Raw genomic sequence first — 18,864 nt, 5'->3', positions numbered from 1 at the left:
CAGGATAAAGGCCAAAGCCAGAGCAAAATCGGAAATAGTGAAAGATCGGAAATTACACAATATATACGGTAGATTAGGTCTAGGGGGTGTTTTTGGTGCTTCCAGTCAGCTTTCATGAGAGGCTCTCAGCCGCGAGGAAATCGCTTCTAGAGGCCTGTAGGCCAAGAAACGGTATTTTGTGTATTCATAGTCGTCGCAAAGCTGGACAAGTGCGGGAATCGAAATCCCCGCACGGTGCTCCGACGTTCTGTGTCAAGAAGCCACAGGGCGGCTGGCGCATCGTTCATGCGTACAACAAGCTGAACGATGCGACGATACCGGCGCAGACACCGATACCGCGAAAAGATGTCATCATCGATTCGATGGCCAGGAGCACTATCTACAGTGCTCTTGATCTGCGCGATGGGTTCTATCAGATCCTCATGCGTGAGAGCGATATCCCTCTCACGGCAGTGAGCACGCCGAGCGGCATGCTCTGGGAGTGGCTAGTGATGCCGCAGGGTCTGAAGAACGCCCCTGCGACCTTCAACAGGTGCGTGACGCACTTGTTGCGCTCGGTGCGCGACTTCGCACCGAGCTACTTCGACGATGTGTTCGTCCACAGCCGGGCTGCGGACGGGATGAGCGATGTTGAGATGCACAAGGTGCATCTCCGGAAGCTGCTTGCGCTCATGCACAAGCACAAGCTCTATGCGAACCTGAAGAAGTGCATCTTTGGGGCGAGCGAGATACCCGTGCTCGGGTGTCTCGTCGGGAAGAACGGCGTCCGCCCTGACCCTGAGAAGGTCAGAGTGATCAATGAGTGGCCGACGCCGTCGAACGTCAAGGAACTGCGGCAGTTCCTTGGCTTGGCCACGTACTTGTGCAAGTACGTGAATGACTACGCGGGCATGATACACCCGCTGTCACAGCTCCTGAAGAAGGACTCCGAGTGGATTTGGACTGCTGAGTGTTAGCAGGCCTTCGATGCAGTCAAGCGGGGCTTGACTGAGGCGCCGATCTTGGCTGTGGCCGACCAAGATCGCCCATTCCACGGTGTGTGTGACGCATCCGACTTCGCAATCGGATGTGCGTTGATGCAGCACGATCACGAGAGCCGTGATCGTGTCGTCTACTACCAATCGCGTCAGCTGAAGCCAGCTGAGCGCAACTACCCGGTACATGACAAGGAACTCCTTGCCATGAAGTACGCACTCGCGAAGTTCCGAGTGTATCTACTCGGAAGCAAACCGTTGGTGGTCTCTACGGACCACGCGTCACTACGGACGGCTGTGAAGTCGCCGCACATCTCGCAACGGATGGCGAGATGGCTCTCATTCTTCGTAGAGTATAACTTCCGGGTTGAGTACAAACCCGGAAGACTCAATGTGGTGGCCGACGCGCTCTCGCGTCGACCTGACTACGCCACGACTGATGCCGACGTCAATGCCATTGACGCCATGCGATCGAGCACCCCGACGTCGTCACTGTTGGACGACGTGAAGATCGCGTACGCGCACGACGCGGACGCGAAGCTCTTGCTGGCCTACGGCTCAGCGCCTTCTGACAAAGCTCGTTAGAAGTTGCCGAAGCATCTTCGTGCTCGTGCACACCGTTATCGGGTGCACGACGGGTTATTACTCTATAATGCAGTCGACGACAACGCGGACCGCGTTGTCGTGCCCAACGACCATGACCTGCGACTTAGGATCATGTACGAGTATCACGATGCACCGACTGCGGGGCATCCGGGCCGTGAGAAGACATACCTTCTTCTCACGCGAGACTTCTACTGGGCCCACCAGTACAAATGGGTGCGCAAGTACGTCCGTGCTTGCGAGGTTTGTCAACGTGTGAAGCCTGCGCCCTCCGCGCAGGCTCCCTTGCAGTCACTACCAACTCCACGGGAGTGTTGGCAGTCCATGTCTTTGGACTTCGTGTTCGGTCTTCCCCCGGACAGCCAGGGGAACACGGGCGTTGTAGTCTTTGTTGACCGCTTCAGCAAGATGGTACATCTTGCTGCGGTACCCGCTGAAGTGACTGCAAAACAGACGGCGCGTCTGTTCGTTGACATGGTGTTCAAACACCATGGCATGCCGATCGACATTGTGTCGGATCGAGACCCGCGCTTCACTGCACACCTTTGGCAAGAAGTGTTTACACTTCTTGGGAGTCAACTTTCGATGTCGACTGCGGACCATCCGCAGACGGACGGGCAGACCGAGCGCGTGAACCGCGTGCTCGTAGACGTGCTTAAGAGCTACGCTCACTCGTTCCAACACTGGAGCGAGTGTCTGCCGATGGCGGAGTTCGCCATCAATAACTCGGTGCATGCCTCGACCGGGCATACGCCGTTCTACGTGAATGCCATCAGGCACTCACGCCTCCCGAGTCTACTCGGGATGGTGGCTCCTTCCTTAAGTGGGGGAGGATCTACGACTGCAACACAGCAGCCGCAGAATGCCGCTGACACTTGCACAGTGTCAGCCGCGACTACGCGCAACAAGAAGAAGAAGCACGCGTCTGTGCAGGGCACAGACGCCGACAAGAGCAAGAAGAAGAAGAAGAACGGGTCTGTGCAGGGCACAGACACCGCGAAGACGAACGCAGAGGCCGGGCCTACTGCTAGAAACGAGCTGAACGAATTCAGCTCGGACGCAATCAACTTCGTGCAGCGCAGACAAGCCGTCTTTCGGTTTGTCCAAGACGCTATCGCAGCTTCTGTCGACCGACAGAAGCTGAACGCAGACAATGTTGGTAGGGGCAACACTAATGAATTTAAGATGGGTTCATTGGTTTTGTTAGCAACTCAAAACCTGCCTAAACATGCAGTTTCCGACTTCGGGGCGAGCAAGCTCGCTCCGCGCTTCATCGGGCCGTTCACGGTGTTGGCACGGCATGGCAACGCCTACACGCTAGATATTCCATCTAGCATGCGCCACCATCCGACCTTTTACGTCGGGCGGCTGAAGCCATACCGGCAGCACGAGCCACCTAGCTCGGCTGGCCCGAAGCGGAAGCCCCAGCGGGAGCGGACCTCTGCTCCAGCGCGTGAACGCGCTGGGCCAAGCGTGCGACGCGACCTCCCACGTCGACAGAGATGTCCGACGCGGTCTGCGAGGCCTGAGCGACTTGAGCCCTCAGGATCGCCACCTCCTGCTTCAGAGCGGTGAACTCCCGGCTCTGATGCTGTTCCACAGCAGCGACCCGCTCCTCGAGCGTCGGGCCAAGGTCTACCCCAGGTTGACCATACCCGGGGCGTGTTCCCACCACCGCCGCCTCCGATCCGCGACGCTCGCGGCTCAACACGCTGGATTGTTGAGCGTATTGTGAACCATAGTATCCCGAAAACGAACCGGCAGCCAGTTCGTTATCGTATTCGTTGGAGAGGGTTTCCGCCCCACCAAGATACATGGGAGCCAATGGACGTCCTGCTGCAGGACGTTCCGGAAATGGTGAGGGTGTACGAAGCTCACCACGCACTGCCGACGCGAAGGTAGTGCGAGCGCTGTGGTCACCTACAGCGCCCGAGGTCCCACGATCGTCGCGTTCCTCACGTGCCAAGAACTTGGCACGGAGATCCTTGAGACTCGCAGGTACACGAATCGTCGTGTACCCGTTTTGGTCGCGGTCGCTCAAGCGCGCCGCACCCGGAAGACACAACGTGCACTGTTGGCCCTCGGGCACAGCGCATGGAATACCAGCGTCCACAGAGGATCTGTGGAGCTGCTCCAGCCTCCCCCGCGTCGAGAATGTCTCGAAGCGCTCACGGGCGTGCTTAACACGCTCACGGTAAGCAGCCGGCTTCTTGTTGAAATTCTCAACAAAAGCATTCCAACTTTGCTGCGAGAAGAGGTCTTCTTGCTGGAGAAGTATCGGAGCTCGTGAAAGAGTCCGATATAGTAATCGCGCCTTTGATTCGTTAACGGATCAAAGTGCTGCTCCTCCGCCACAGCATCATCGTGGATCCCGCTGCATACGTACAGCGAAATTTCATTTGGAGGCACGGTGTTGCCCACACGGTCTGCGATCTCTGACGCAGACGGCATCCACGGATCGCGCGCTGCTCAGGCAGCGCGCGGAGAACTTGAAGACGCCACCTCACGCGGGGAGCTTAAAGCCCCAGCAGCAGAGAGCGGAGTTTCGCTCTCGCCGCGCGAACGCTTCGAGCTTGAAGCGTCCGAATCGTCTCCTTCACGAGGGCGTCTCGACCCGCATGCCGGGTCGAGACTATCACTGTCGATAGACTCCTTGCGCTTGCTGGAAGAGGCCTCGCCCTCTTCCATCTCTACGTCGTCACTCCCATAGTCAACGGCGTCGTTGACTACAGAGGAACCTTCGAGGACAATCTCCGACTGAGTTGTCCCCGACGCGGCCTTTGCAGCGAGCGCGTCGCGCTTTGCCTGCTGTGTGATGGGGTCATACAGCACAACGCACAGAGGAAGTGCGTGTGGATATTACTATCCAGGTGAACAGCAGTTCACCAGTTCCCGGCCTCAAAGGGAACGGTTTGCTACAAAGGAGTATGTTATAAGACTGACTGTATTTTGGTAGAGGTTAACTTGGTCGTAATACAAACTACAAGTTAACTATACAAAAGCCCACACAAACTCAAATGGTTGGCTTGCGAAGCTACTGGTACTATGTAACATGCACTCGAGAGAGTGACACCCGTCACTCTTCATGTAATGGGTACACTTGATTGTACCCGTTACATGCTGGCTCTCATGGTACTGAGAATCACATCTGATTCTCCAATCAGCTTCAAGAGAATCCGAACACCCAAAGGTCGGATTCTCGGGCGCCGCCGCCGCAAGGCTGGCGCGCCTCATCGTCTCGCCCACAGTGACTTGTGCCCGCAGCGGGCACCCCGCGCGGCACCCCGCGCGGCACCCCCCTGACCTCGGCGATGTTGTCTGCAAAGCCGACGCCTCTAGTGGCCGTATCCACAGCGCTAGTAGGCGCAGAGTGCATCGGCACGGGATGCATGTGCCTCCAAACTTGCGGTGTCCCTCGTAGACAACCAGCAGTTGGCGTCGCATGGCCCTCCGGCCCTGCTGGCACGTTGGTGCTACGGTGCCCCCCCCCCGCGAGGGGCGGCACCTTTCAGGTCAGCGCGTAGCGTAACCATGGAGAGAGCTGCGCCACTCATCTCCGGCCATGACAGTGGCCCGACCGGACCCCGCTCGCACGGCGCGGAGTGTCTGACGGCCGAATACGTCGGCTCGACCCATGGGCTATGGTCAAGCGCTGACCACAGCCATGAAGCATCATGCTTCAACGTCGTGTTTGCTTGAGCGACCATGGCTGCTTCCAGCAACCCGCTCATCATACAGAGCAACGCGGTGGACTTGTCTAAAGCCCTGCAGCGCGTCACGGCCATCACGTCGCGGACGCTAAGGTGTCTTTCTTCGACACCAGGGTACCGCAAGGGTAGTTCATTGTGGTGTGGGGTGTATTGCCCTCCGTCACCGGCGATCGCATCCTGCGTCGCGGCGACCAACACCAGGCCGGTGTGCGTGCAAGACCGCATGGCACACAGTCCATACAGGACCTCAAGGTGTACGAGAGCACCACCTCATACACCAAAGGCACGTCGTGTATGGCACGTACCACGACTGCCATAAGTGCCTCGTGCACCTCAAGTGCCACGTGCACAAGTAGTGTCGCGTGCACTAGGGGTACCTCGCGTACACCAAGTGCCACGCGCACAGTGAGCCTCACGCACCGCGACCATCTCACAGGTAGTATCTGCCACGTGCACGCGTATGGCTTCGCGCCTTACAGGTGCGGCATATGCCGCGCCAACTGTGAATGTCTGCAAAGGCAACACGTTCGGGTTCTCCCTTCGTGGGCAACACCCATGCTCGGGACTGATAGCTACCTGGCCGGCAGACGTGCCGCGCCCAGGGTAGCAATAGCCTGGAGCTTTGGCGTGGTGCTGATGGCTCCTGGCCGGTAGACGTACCGCGTCCAGTGTTGCAACAGCAGCACGCTGCGGCATGGTGTTGCGTATGTACACATGCCATCGTCCGCGGACCAAGCCGCAGACTGGCAGCCATGTCTTTGCGTCTGCCGGAGGGCGACACCTAGGAGCATGCTCAGTCTGAAGGCAAAGGCCGCTGCGCGGCAGGTCGTTGGTACGGTCTGTCGCGCCTAGCACTGCGCGGCGTTGGGACAACAAGTGTCCATGACTCGGTGCCGAGATGGTTGAGTCTGAGTATGCGTGTATGCCATGCAGCTACTCTGAATGCAGGACAAGCCGTACGCTGTCATGGGTGTCATTGCCCGAAGACGTGGGTAACAGAGTAACACGTCAAGTTACGCAGACTCAAACTGCATCTAGGCTGGTAGATGCCAAGCCCTGGTCGACGATGTTGACCCAGAGCCAAAGAAGGGTAGCTGCCCGTGCCACCAGAGTCTGCTGGTACGGTGACTCGGTGCTGCAGGGCGGCGCGAGGTTAGGCGGCCGGCTGGTGCCTGACCCGCCGGGGCTCAAATCGTAAGTGGGGGAGGGGATCGGAAGTGCCCTTCCTCCCGAGGTCTCTGGCATGAGACTTGCTTCGTCGTAGAAGCCAGTGTAGTGTAGCCACTCACGAAGTATTGCACGAAGGTGCTGGACCTGATGCATCGCTGCTCAGGTCCCATGGTCATGGTGACCGATGGCCAGCAACTTTGGCAGCGGCTACTGTCGCTGCTGGGCCGAAGATGGCGCGCGTATTCGCTGCTGGAAGGCTGCCTCTACGTGTCAGTCGTGATCGACCATGCTTGCCGAGTCGGCGGCGACGCAACATGCATCGCCGCAGGTACGTCGTGTACCCAAGCCACGTCTTCTGTGCGCATGGCCACAGCTGCGCTGGTCGACACCCAGTCGAACGTCATCCATGATGACCGGGTGCCAAAGCCCTTGGAGGTAGGAAATGCTTCCGCGCACTCCTCCCCCGCTTAAAATCAAAGCCGCGCGGCGCCTTCAAGAGGACCGTGCGGCTATGACATCGTGACGGTGTCACGCGCCTCTTAAACTCCGTGTGGCCATCCACCACACGGTAGGAGACCCAAGTGACCTGATCACTAGTCTTGGTCATACTGACCGTGCGTGGAACTAAGTTACCCACGCTGAAGTCGCTTCGAGCGACTCCTTCCGGCTCATGCGGAGCCTTACGGCATCGTGTGGAACTACGTTACCCACACAGGAAGCGCATCATGCGGCTTCACAATCCGTTACCGCCTGAGTGACGCGTGTGGAACTATGTTACCCACACAGGAAGTGCATCGTGCACCTTCCTCATCAGTTTAGGTCTGAGTGACCTGGTGTGGAACTGGGTTACCCACACAGGAAGTGCCTGCAGCGCCTTCCTCTTCAGTTATGGTCTGGGCGACCGTCCGTGGTACTTGGTTACCCACGCCGGAGGTGCCTTGAGCGGCCTCCTCAGCATTTCATGCTCTGTGCGGAACTAAGTTACCCGCCAGTCAGTGGTCCTTGGTTACCCACCTGGTGGTGTCATCGAACACCACCCTTGTCAATGCTCATACCGAGCAATGACTCTCAGCACTGGAGTTGCTTGTTGAGGCAGCTCCACATGCCAGGCATAACAACCCTCGGTTGCAGATACACTGCACCTTCTTCATGGAGATCAGCATGTCAATGATGCCTCCCTTCTTCTTCTTCGTCTTGTCGGACGCATCCAGCGCCCTGGCGGTCCCATCGGACGCCCTTGTGTCTGTCCAGAGGTGGGAACATGACTCACCAATGCTCTGTCAGACACAGAGGGTCGACTTAGCCTCAAGGCGTTATCGCGCTACTCGACCGAGAGCCTGTGCAGCTTGCACGGCGCACTCAGGGCCAAGTCATACTTGCTCAAGCCGAGGGCATATACGGTTCCATGCCCAGGGTCGGCTTCGGCACGATGTCCGGAACGATGTACGGTTCCATGTCCGGGACCATGTGCGGTTCCATTGCTGTCAGCGCCCTCGAGCGCGGCAGCCAGGGTCACAGCGGACCCCAAGGTTCTTCTTCGGCCCAGCCTCAGTCAATGAGACCTGACCTTGTGCTTAGACTCTCTCACAGAGTCTCGGCACTTGTGTCGTTATTCCAACCGACACATCTGGCGACGTGCGAACATCCACGCGATGTCCCAGACTCAATCATGTCTAGGGATACCATTACCCCCCGCACACTCACGTGTACTACCGACAACCCATCGTTGTCCTTCACCAATGCGAGCGTCAGTGCTCGCAAGGGACCCCGGGTCTCTGTGGTGTACGCCTTCCGTACACCCATCACAAAGACTCGGGCCAACCCCAGCAAGACCCTCGTCCTTACTGGTGGTTGAGTCCCCCTTGAGCACCTGACGGTGCATGGCGTCGGCGCCCCCTTGACCCTCTGGTCTTCGGGTAGGCCTTCTTCCCAGACCCAGGCGATGGGCAGACACGATGATAGTGTCCTAGTCCGCCGCAGCTGTAGCAGCGGGCTGAGTACTGCTCAGCCGAACTCAGATCCATGGGTTCTGGTTCGCTGTCAGCGACCATAGGCTGTACAACAGCCAGAGCACCAGCCTGCTTGTGGCTGTACTCTTCCTGGAGGGCGACTTCGATCGCCTCCTCCATAGTGGCGGTGCACACGCGGAACAACTGCGTGCGCGCAGGACCGACCTTCAGGCCGTCCACGAAGACTGTCATCTTGACGTCTTCCGACAGTGGGTTCCCCACCAGCGAGGTTGCCAACGTGTGCGTACGCGTACAGCTCGCGCTCCCCTTGTTTGCAGGCAAGGAAGCGCGAGCGCTGGCGGAACTCGTTGTTCGCCGGGAGAAAAGCGGCTCGAAGCTGCTCACACAGCTGAGCCCAGGATGTGAAACATCCAGGCGACATCGCTTCGCGCGTATACGCCCAAGTCCTGGCACGTCCGCCAAGATTGGAGAGCGCGAAGGCGACTCGAAGGTTCTCAGCCGAGATGAGACCTGCGCTCATTGCGATCTCGGTCACCCGGATCCAGAAGTGAAGGTTCTCACCTTCCTTCCCTTCGAACGGAGGCACAGCTAGCCGCAGAGGCTTAGGCTGCGCCCGTTTGGGCTCACTCATCTGAGCCAGCAGGTTTTCCTGCACATGAGCGATGAGCCCGCGTTCGTACTCGTCAAACGCGCTCACCCGCTCGACCTGCTCGGCTGGCGTCGCCGCCGCCAAGCTCCGGAGGGCATCTCTTCCGAAGATGCCCACCATCTTCCGCACCGACTCGAACTGCAAGTCAGTCAAGTGAGGAAACTCACTTCGGTCCATCTTGGCTCACAGACCTGAGCCACCGAGGATTCAGGTAGACCAATCTACCCGCGTAGGCGTAGGATTGACTACGAGTGCTACCAAGTGTGACGGGGTCACACAGCACAATGCACAGAGGAAGTGCGTGTGGATATTACTATCCAGGTGAACAGCTGGTACTATGTAACATGCACTCGAGAGAGTGACACCCGTCACTCTTCATGTAATGGGTACACTTGATTGTACCCGTTACATGCTGGCTCTCATGGTACTGAGCAACAGAGAGGTTACCCTCTGTTGCGGCGGCGGTCGTCTTCTGCGGCGAGCTCATTGCGGAATGAGCTCGAGTTTTCTTTCTCCCAACGTGAAGAATTGACGAATGGTCAATTTCCTGATTGACGTGCCGTGACTCGGCGCGTCTAACCTTAAGGGGGGATGGTGTAACAGGGTTACACGCACAAGTGGCAACAGTCACTTGTAACTCTAACAGACACGACGTCTGTTAGAGGTTCGAAAGACGTTCTCGACTTTGGTGTAGACACACCAAAGGCTGCATACATTTACGATCACCACGACGGGTGGTTCATCGAGACTTAGGATTCCTATTGGCTGAAAGCAGCATCTTTTAGCCAATGAGCGACATGCATAGCATTGGAATTCTGCCAACCAGCCGTTGGCAGATTCCTATCTTAGAATATTACACTTAGAGGAAGTCAGAAACATAAAACAAAAATAGCAGTTCTCATTTTAACCCAAAAACATTATTTGGATCGTTTATTTAGATTAATCTATACTCGGAGGCCCGAGTATAATTAACTCTAATTTAAACTAAGCTACGCTTCCTCACATACACGCGCACACGTGTAAGCTAAAGTAGTGAGCCAAAGTAGGCCCATAACAGTTATTGAGAGCGAATTCGATCAGGGGCAGGAAGGTGCTCCACGACTTGAACAACGTAGCGAAGCTACGTAGTACATCTTCAACGACACGGTTGGCTCGCTCAGTTTGGCCGTCCGTCTCCGGGTGCGACGCGGTGGACATGCTTAGCCGCGTCCCCAACAAATGGAAAAGCTCGCGCCAGAAGGCGGACGTGAAGCACGGGTCGCGATCCGATACGATGGATGACGGGAGCCCGTGGTGGCGATTCACCATGTCGACGAAGATCGCGGCAGTCTGTTTCGCCGTGATGTTAGCGGAGACAGGAGCAAGATGGAGCATTTTGCTGAAACGGTCGACGAAGGCAAGCACATCAGTGCACCCTTGAGTGTCTCGGGGCAGCCCGAAGACGAAGTCCATGCTGACAGACGTCCATACGTCCGTGGCGACTGGAAGAGGTCGAAGCGGAGCCTGCTTGGACGGATTCGGCTTCACGTGTGGTGTAACGAGATCGGCCAAAATCTGGTTAAGGCCTGATCAAGCTTCCCACCAGCGCCCAGACACCGACTAACGGAGGGGGTCCCCCAAGACCCAACGATCCGCGATCGGCTGAACTTGTTCTCACCTTGTGTACCCATCGGCGGGCTGGATCTACTCTCTCGGGGCTCCGGAGATGCAGCACTTGGTGAAGATCAAGTGTCTTGGCGTGACGCGGGGATAGTTTGTGGAGCAGCGCGGGAATCTTCGCTCTGCGTCCGAATGTTCGCTCCGATCGAGGGTTCTTCGCTGCGATCGGTCGGCCTGGAGCTGAGCCAAGGCCTGTAGTTGCCTTTCCGGTTGTGTTCCTTCCTTTCCTGAGTTGCTTGCCGCTTCCTATAGCGGCATCGAGGTTGATCGAGAGGAGAAACGATCGCCGGTTAGGCCGTATCCGGTCGATTGAGGACTCTCGACGCCCATGAACCTTGGCGCAACTGTTGGATCGACGTTCCCTCTCTGCATCCGTACAACACTCTGTTCGCACCCTGCAACCATGGAGCCCAACCAGGTTTACCTTGGTCACAGGTCGTCCACCGTGTAACAGGGTTACACGCACAAGTGGCTACAGTCACTTGTTACTCTAACAGATGCGATGTCTGTTCGAGGTTTGAACACTTCCTCGACCTTGGTGTAAGGTACACCAATGGCTACATACATTTACGACCACCACGACGGGTGGTCCATAGAGACTTAGGATTCCTATTGGCTGAGAGCAGCACTTTTAGCCAATGAGCGACATGCATAGCATTGGAATTCTGCCAACCAGCCGTTGGCAGATTCCAATCTTAGAATATTACATTTAGATGAAGTCAGAAACATAAAACAAAAATAGCAGTTCTCATTTTAACCCAAAAACATTATTTGGATCGTTTATTTAGATTAATCTATACTCGGAGGCCCGAGTATAATTAACTCTAATTTAAACTAAGCTACGCTTCCTCACATACACGCGTACACGTGTAAGCTAAAGTAGTGGGCCAAAGTAGGCCCATAACAGTTATTGAGAGCGAATTCGACCAGGGACAGGAAGGTGCTCCACGACTTGAACAACGTAGCGAAGCTACGTAGTACATCTTCAACGACACGGTTGGCTCGCTCAGTTTGGCCGGCCGTCTCCGGGTGCGACGCGGTGGACATGCTCAGCCGCGTCCCCAACAAATGGAAAAGCTCGCGCCAGAAGGCGGACGTGAAGCACGGGTCGCGATCCGATACGATGGATGACGGGAGCCCGTGGTGGCGATTCACCATGTCGACGAAGATCGCGGCAGTCTGTTTCGCCGTGATGTTAGCGGAGACAGGAGCAAGATGGAGCATTTTGCTGAAACGGTCGACGAAGGCAAGCACACCAGTGCACCCTTGAGTGTCTCGGGGCAGCCCGAAGACGAAGTCCATGCTGACAGACGTCCATACGTCCGTGGCGACTGGAAGAGGTCGAAGCGGAGCCTGCTTGGACGGATTCGGCTTCACGTGTGGTGTAGCGGGATCGGCCAAAATCCGGTTAAGGCCTGATCGAGCTTCCCACCAGCGCCCAGACACCGACTAACGGAGGGGGTCCCCCAAGACCCAACGATCCGCGATCGGCTGAACTTGTTCTCACCTTGTGTACCCATCGGCGGGCTGGATCTGCTCTCTCGGGGCTCCGGAGATGCAGCACTTGGTGAAGATCAAGTGTCTTGGCGTGACGCGGGGATAGTTTGTGGAGCAGCGCGGGAATCTTCGCTCTGCGTCCGAATGTTCGCTCCGATCGAGGGTTCTTCGCTGCGATCGATCGGCCTGGAGCTGAGCCAAGGCCTGTAGTTGCCTTTCCGGTTGTGTTCCTTCCTTTCCTGAGTTGCTTGCCGCTTCCTATAGCGGCATCGAGGTTGATCGAGAGGAGAAACGATCGCCGGTTAGGCCGTATCCGGTCGATTGAGGACTCTCGACGCCCATGAACCTTGGCGCAACTGTTGGATCGACGTTCCCTCTCTGCATCCGTACAACACTCTGTTCGCACCCTGCAACCATGGAGCCCAACCAGGTTTACCTTGGTCACAGGTCGTCCACCGTGTAACAGGGTTATATGCACAAGTGGCTACAGAGCTTGTTACTCTAACAGATGCGATGTCTGTTCGAGGTTTGCACACTTCCTCGACCTTGGTGTAAAGTACACCAATGGCTACATACATTTACGACCACCACGACGGGTGGTCCATAGAGACTTAGGATTCCTATGGCTGAGAGCAGCACTTTTAGCCAATGAGCGACATGCATAGCATTGGAATTCTGCCAACGGCTGGTTGGCAGATTCCTATTTTAGAATATTACATTTAGATGAAGTCAGAAACATAAAACAAAAATAGAAGTTCTCATTTTAACCCAAAAACATTATTTGGATCGTTTATTTAGATTAATCTACACTCGGAGGCCCGAGTATAATTAACTCTAATTTAAACTAAGCTACGCTTCCTCACATACACGCGTACACGTGTAAGCTAAAGTAGTGGGCCAAAGTAGGCCCATAACAGTTATTGAGAGCGAATTCGACCAGGGACAGGAAGGTGCTCCACGACTTGAACAACGTAGCGAAGCTACGTAGTACATCTTCAACGACACGGTTGGCTCGCTCAGTTTGGCCGGCCGTCTCCGGGTGCGACGCGGTGGACATGCTCAGCCGCGTCCCCAACAAATGGAAAAGCTCGCGCCAGAAGGCGGACGTGAAGCACGGGTCGCGATCCGATACGATGGATGACGGGAGCCCGTGGTGGCGATTCACCATGTCGACGAAGATCGCGGCAGTCTGTTTCGCCGTGATGTTAGCGGAGACAGGAGCAAGATGGAGCATTTTGCTGAAACGGTCGACGAAGGCAAGCACACCAGTGCACCCTTGAGTGTCTCGGGGCAGCCCGAAGACGAAGTCCATGCTGACAGACGTCCATACGTCCGTGGCGACTGGAAGAGGTCGAAGCGGAGCCTGCTTGGACGGATTCGGCTTCACGTGTGGTGTAGCGGGATCGGCCAAAATCCGGTTAAGGCCTGATCGAGCTTCCCACCAGCGCCCAGACACCGACTAACGGAGGGGGTCCCCCAAGACCCAACGATACGCGATCGGCTGAACTTGTTCTCACCTTGTGTACCCATCGGCGGGCTGGATCTGCTCTCTCGGGGCTCCGGAGATGCAGCACTTGGTGAAGATCAAGTGTCTTGGCGTGACGCGGGGATAGTTTGTGGAGCAGCGCGGGAATCTTCGCTCTGCGTCCGAATGTTCGCTCCGATCGAGGGTTCTTCGCTGCCATCGATCGGCCTGGAGCTGAGCCAAGGCCTGTAGTTGCCTTTCCGGTTGTGTTCCTTCCTTTCCTGAGTTGCTTGCCGCTTCCTATAGCGGCATCGAGGTTGATCGAGAGGAGAAACGATCGCCGGTTAGGCCGTATCCGGTCGATTGAGGACTCTCGACGCCCATGAACCTTGGCGCAACTGTTGGATCGACGTTCCCTCTCTGCATCCGTACAACACTCTGTTCGCACCCTGCAACCATGGAGCCCAACCAGGTTTACCTTGGTCACAGGTCGTCCACCGTGTAACAGGGTTATATGCACAAGTGGCTACAGAGCTTGTTACTCTAACAGATGCGATGTCTGTTCGAGGTTTGCACACTTCCTCGACCTTGGTGTAAAGTACACCAATGGCTACATACATTTACGACCACCACGACGGGTGGTCCATAGAGACTTAGGATTCCTATGGCTGAGAGCAGCACTTTTAGCCAATGAGCGACATGCATAGCATTGGAATTCTGCCAACCAGCCGTTGGCAGATTCCTATTTTAGAATATTACATTTAGAGGAAGTCAGAAACATAAAACAAAAATAGCAGTTCTCATTTTAACCCAAAAACATTATTTGGATCGTTTATTTAGATTAATCTACACTCGGAGGCCCGAGTATAATTAACTCTAATTTAAACTAAGCTACGCTTCCTCACATACACGCGTACACGTGTAAGCTAAAGTAGTGGGCCAAAGTAGGCCCATAACAGTTATTGAGAGCGAATTCGACCAGGGACAGGAAGGTGCTCCACGACTTGAACAACGTAGCGAAGCTACGTAGTACATCTTCAACGACACGGTTGGCTCGCTCAGTTTGGCCGTCCGTCTCCGGGTGCGACGCGGTGGACATGCTCAGCCGCGTCCCCAACAAATGGAAAAGCTCGCGCCAGAAGGCGGACGTGAAGCACGGGTCGCGATCCGATACGATGGATGACGGGAGCCCGTGGTGGCGATTCACCATGTCGACGAAGATCGCGGCAGTCTGTTTCGCCGTGATGTTAGCGGAGACAGGAGCAAGATGGAGCATTTTGCTGAAACGGTCGACGAAGGCAAGCACACCAGTGCACCGACTAACGGAGGGGGTCCCCCAAGACCCAACGATCCGCGATCGGCTGAACTTGTTCTCACCTTGTGTACCCATCGGCGGGCTGGATCTGCTCTCTCGGGGCTCCGGAGATGCAGCACTTGGTGAAGATCAAGTGTCTTGGCGTGACGCGGGGATAGTTTGTGGAGCAGCGCGGGAATCTTCGCTCTGCGTCCGAATGTTCGCTCCGATCGAGGGTTCTTCGCTGCGATCGGTCGGCCTGGAGCTGAGCCAAGGCCTGTAGTTGCCTTTCCGGTTGTGTTCCTTCCTTTCCTGAGTTGCTTGCCGCTTCCTATAGCGGCATCGAGGTTGATCGAGAGGAGAAACGATCGTCGGTTAGGCCGTATCCGGTCGATTGAGGACTCTCGACGCCCATGAACCTTGGCGCAACTGTTGGATCGACGTTCCCTCTCTGCATCCGTACAACACTCTGTTCGCACCCTGCAACCATGGAGCCCAACCAGGTTTACCTTGGTCACAGGTCGTCCACCGTGTAACAGGGTTATATGCACAAGTGGCTACAGAGCTTGTTACTCTAACAGATGCGATGTCTGTTCGAGGTTTGCACACTTCCTCGACCTTGGTGTAAAGTACACCAATGGCTACATACATTTACGACCACCACGACGGGTGGTCCATAGAGACTTAGGATTCCTATTGGCTGAGAGCATCACTTTTAGCCAATGAGCGACATGCATAGCATTGGAATTCTGCCAACCAGCCGTTGGCAGATTCCAATCTTAGAATATTACATTTAGATGAAGTCAGAAACATAAAACAAAAATAGCAGTTCTCATTTTAACCCAAAAACATTATTTGGATCGTTTATTTAGATTAATCTACACTCGGAGGCCCGAGTATAATTAACTCTAATTTAAACTAAGCTACGCTTCCTCACATACACGCGTACACGTGTAAGCTAAAGTAGTGGGCCAAAGTAGGCCCATAACAGTTATTGAGAGCGAATTCGACCAGGGACAGGAAGGTGCTCCACGACTTGAACAACGTAGCGAAGCTACGTAGTACATCTTCAACGACACGGTTGGCTCGCTCAGTTTGGCCGTCCGTCTCCGGGTGCGACGCGGTGGACATGCTCAGCCGCGTCCCCAACAAATGGAAAAGCTCGCGCCAGAAGGCGGACGTGAAGCACGGGTCGCGATCCGATACGATGGATGACGGGAGCCCGTGGTGGCGATTCACCATGTCGACGAAGATCGCGGCAGTCTGTTTCGCCGTGATGTTAGCGGAGACAGGAGCAAGATGGAGCATTTTGCTGAAACGGTCGACGAAGGCAAGCACACCAGTGCACCCTTGAGTGTCTCGGGGCAGCCCGAAGACGAAGTCCATGCTGACAGACGTCCATACGTCCGTGGCGACTGGAAGAGGTCGAAGCGGAGCCTGCTTGGACGGATTCGGCTTCACGTGTGGTGTAGCGGGATCGGCCAAAATCCGGTTAAGGCCTGATCGAGCTTCCCACCAGCGCCCAGACACCGACTAACGGAGGGGGTCCCCCAAGACCCAACGATCCGCGATCGGCTGAACTTGTTATCACCTTGTGTACCCATCGGCGGGCTGGATCTGCTCTCTCGGGGCTCCGGAGATGCAGCACTTGGTGAAGATCAAGTGTCTTGGCGTGACGCGGGGATAGTTTGTGGAGCAGCGCGGGAATCTTCGCTCTGCGTCCGAATGTTCGCTCCGATCGAGGGTTCTTCGCTGCCATCGATCGGCCTGGAGCTGAGCCAAGGCCTGTAGTTGCCTTTCCGGTTGTGTTCCTTCCTTTCCTGAGTTGCTTGCCGCTTCCTATAGCGGCATCGAGGTTGATCGAGAGGAGAAACGATCGCCGGTTAGGCCGTATCCGGTCGATTGAGGACTCTCGACGCCCATGAACCTTGGCGCAACTGTTGGATCGACGTTCCCTCTCTGCATCCGTACAACACTCTGTTCGCACCCTGCAACCATGGAGCCCAACCAGGTTTACCTTGGTCACAGGTCGTCCACCGTGTAACAGGGTTATATGCACAAGTGGCTACAGAGCTTGTTACTCTAACAGATGCGATGTCTGTTCGAGGTTTGCACACTTCCTCGACCTTGGTGTAAAGTACACCAATGGCTACATACATTTACGACCACCACGACGGGTGGTCCATAGAGACTTAGGATTCCTATGGCTGAGAGCAGCACTTTTAGCCAATGAGCGACATGCATAGCATTGGAATTCTGCCAACCAGCCGTTGGCAGATTCCTATTTTAGAATATTACATTTAGAGGAAGTCAGAAACATAAAACAAAAATAGCAGTTCTCATTTTAACCCAAAAACATTATTTGGATCGTTTATTTAGATTAATCTACACTCGGAGGCCCGAGTATAATTAACTCTAATTTAAACTAAGCTACGCTTCCTCACATACATGTAAGCTAAAGTAGTGGGCCAAAGTAGGCCCATAACAGTTATTGAGAGCGAATTCGACCAGGGACAGGAAGGTGCTCCACGACTTGAACAACGTAGCGAAGCTACGTAGTACATCTTCAACGACACGGTTGGCTCGCTCAGTTTGGCCGTCCGTCTCCGGGTGCGACGCGGTGGACATGCTTAGCCGCGTCCCCAACAAATGGAAAAGCTCGCGCCAGAAGGCGGACGTGAAGCACGGGTCGCGATCCGATACGATGGATGACGGGAGCCCGTGGTGGCGATTCACCATGTCGACGAAGATCGCGGCAGTCTGTTTCGCCGTGATGTTAGCGGAGACAGGAGCAAGATGGAGCATTTTGCTGAAACGGTCGACGAAGGCAAGCACACCAGTGCACCCTTGAGTGTCTCGGGGCAGCCCGAAGACGAAGTCCATGCTGACAGACGTCCATACGTCCGTGGCGACTGGAAGAGGTCGAAGCGGAGCCTGCTTGGACGGATTCGGCTTCACGTGTGATGTAGCGGGATCGGCCAAAATCCGGTTAAGGCCTGATCGAGCTTCCCACCAGCGCCCAGACACCGACTAACGGAGGGGTCCCCCAAGACCCAACGATCCGCGATCGGCTGAACTTGTTCTCACCTTGTGTACCCATCGGCGGGCTGGATCTGCTCTCTCGGGGCTCCGGAGATGCAGCACTTGGTGAAGATCAAGTGTCTTGGCGTGACGCGGGGATAGTTTGTGGAGCAGCGCGGGAATCTTCGCTCTGCGTCCGAATGTTCGCTCCGATCGAGGGTTCTTCGCTGCGATCGGTCGGCCTGGAGCTGAGCCAAGGCCTGTAGTTGCCTTTCCGGTTGTGTTCCTTCCTTTCCTGAGTTGCTTGCCGCTTCCTATAGCGGCATCGAGGTTGATCGAGAGGAGAAACGATCGCCGGTTAGGCCGTATCCGGTCGATTGAGGACTCTCGACGCCCATGAACCTTGGCGCAACTGTTGGATCGACGTTCCCTCTCTGCATCCGTACAACACTCTGTTCGCACCCTGCAACCATGGAGCCCAACCAGGTTTACCTTGGTCACAGGTCGTCCACCGTGTAACAGGGTTACACGCACAAGTGGCTACAGTCACTTGTTACTCTAACAGATGCGATGTCTGTTCGAGGTTTGAACACTTCCTCGACCTTGGTGTAAGGTACACCAATGGCTACATACATTTACGACCACCACGACGGGTGGTCCATAGAGACTTAGGATTCCTATTGGCTGAGAGCAGCACTTTTAGCCAATGAGCGACATGCATAGCATTGGAATTCTGCCAACCAGCCGTTGGCAGATTCCAATCTTAGAATATTACATTCAGATGAAGTCAGAAACATAAAACAAAAATAGCAGTTCTCATTTTAACCCAAAAACATTATTTGGATCGTTTAT

At 55.5% G+C, this 18,864-nt stretch overlaps 1 protein-coding gene across 1 annotated transcript; it reads right to left on the bottom strand.

Annotated features, from left to right (window-relative positions):
• Positions 1-2,973: 2,973 nt before the first annotated feature.
• Positions 2,974-5,983, bottom strand: PHYSODRAFT_330232 (hypothetical protein; the record flags this gene model as incomplete). The annotated part of the gene is made up of 8 exons (XM_009526854.1): positions 2,974-3,786; positions 3,819-4,012; positions 4,085-4,385; positions 4,882-4,991; positions 5,083-5,533; positions 5,593-5,664; positions 5,708-5,797; positions 5,864-5,983. 8 exons carry the CDS (start codon positions 5,981-5,983, stop codon positions 2,974-2,976), a joined length of 2,151 nt encoding a protein of 716 aa, XP_009525149.1.
• Between the last annotated feature and the right edge of the window lie 12,881 nt (positions 5,984-18,864).

This window comes from Phytophthora sojae (assembly GCF_000149755.1).
Source record: "Phytophthora sojae unplaced genomic scaffold PHYSOscaffold_3, whole genome shotgun sequence".
Lineage (NCBI taxonomy): Eukaryota > Oomycota > Peronosporomycetes > Peronosporales > Peronosporaceae > Phytophthora > Phytophthora sojae.
Note: the sequence above shows the minus strand (reverse complement) of the source record. Positions and strands in the feature narration are given on the sequence as shown.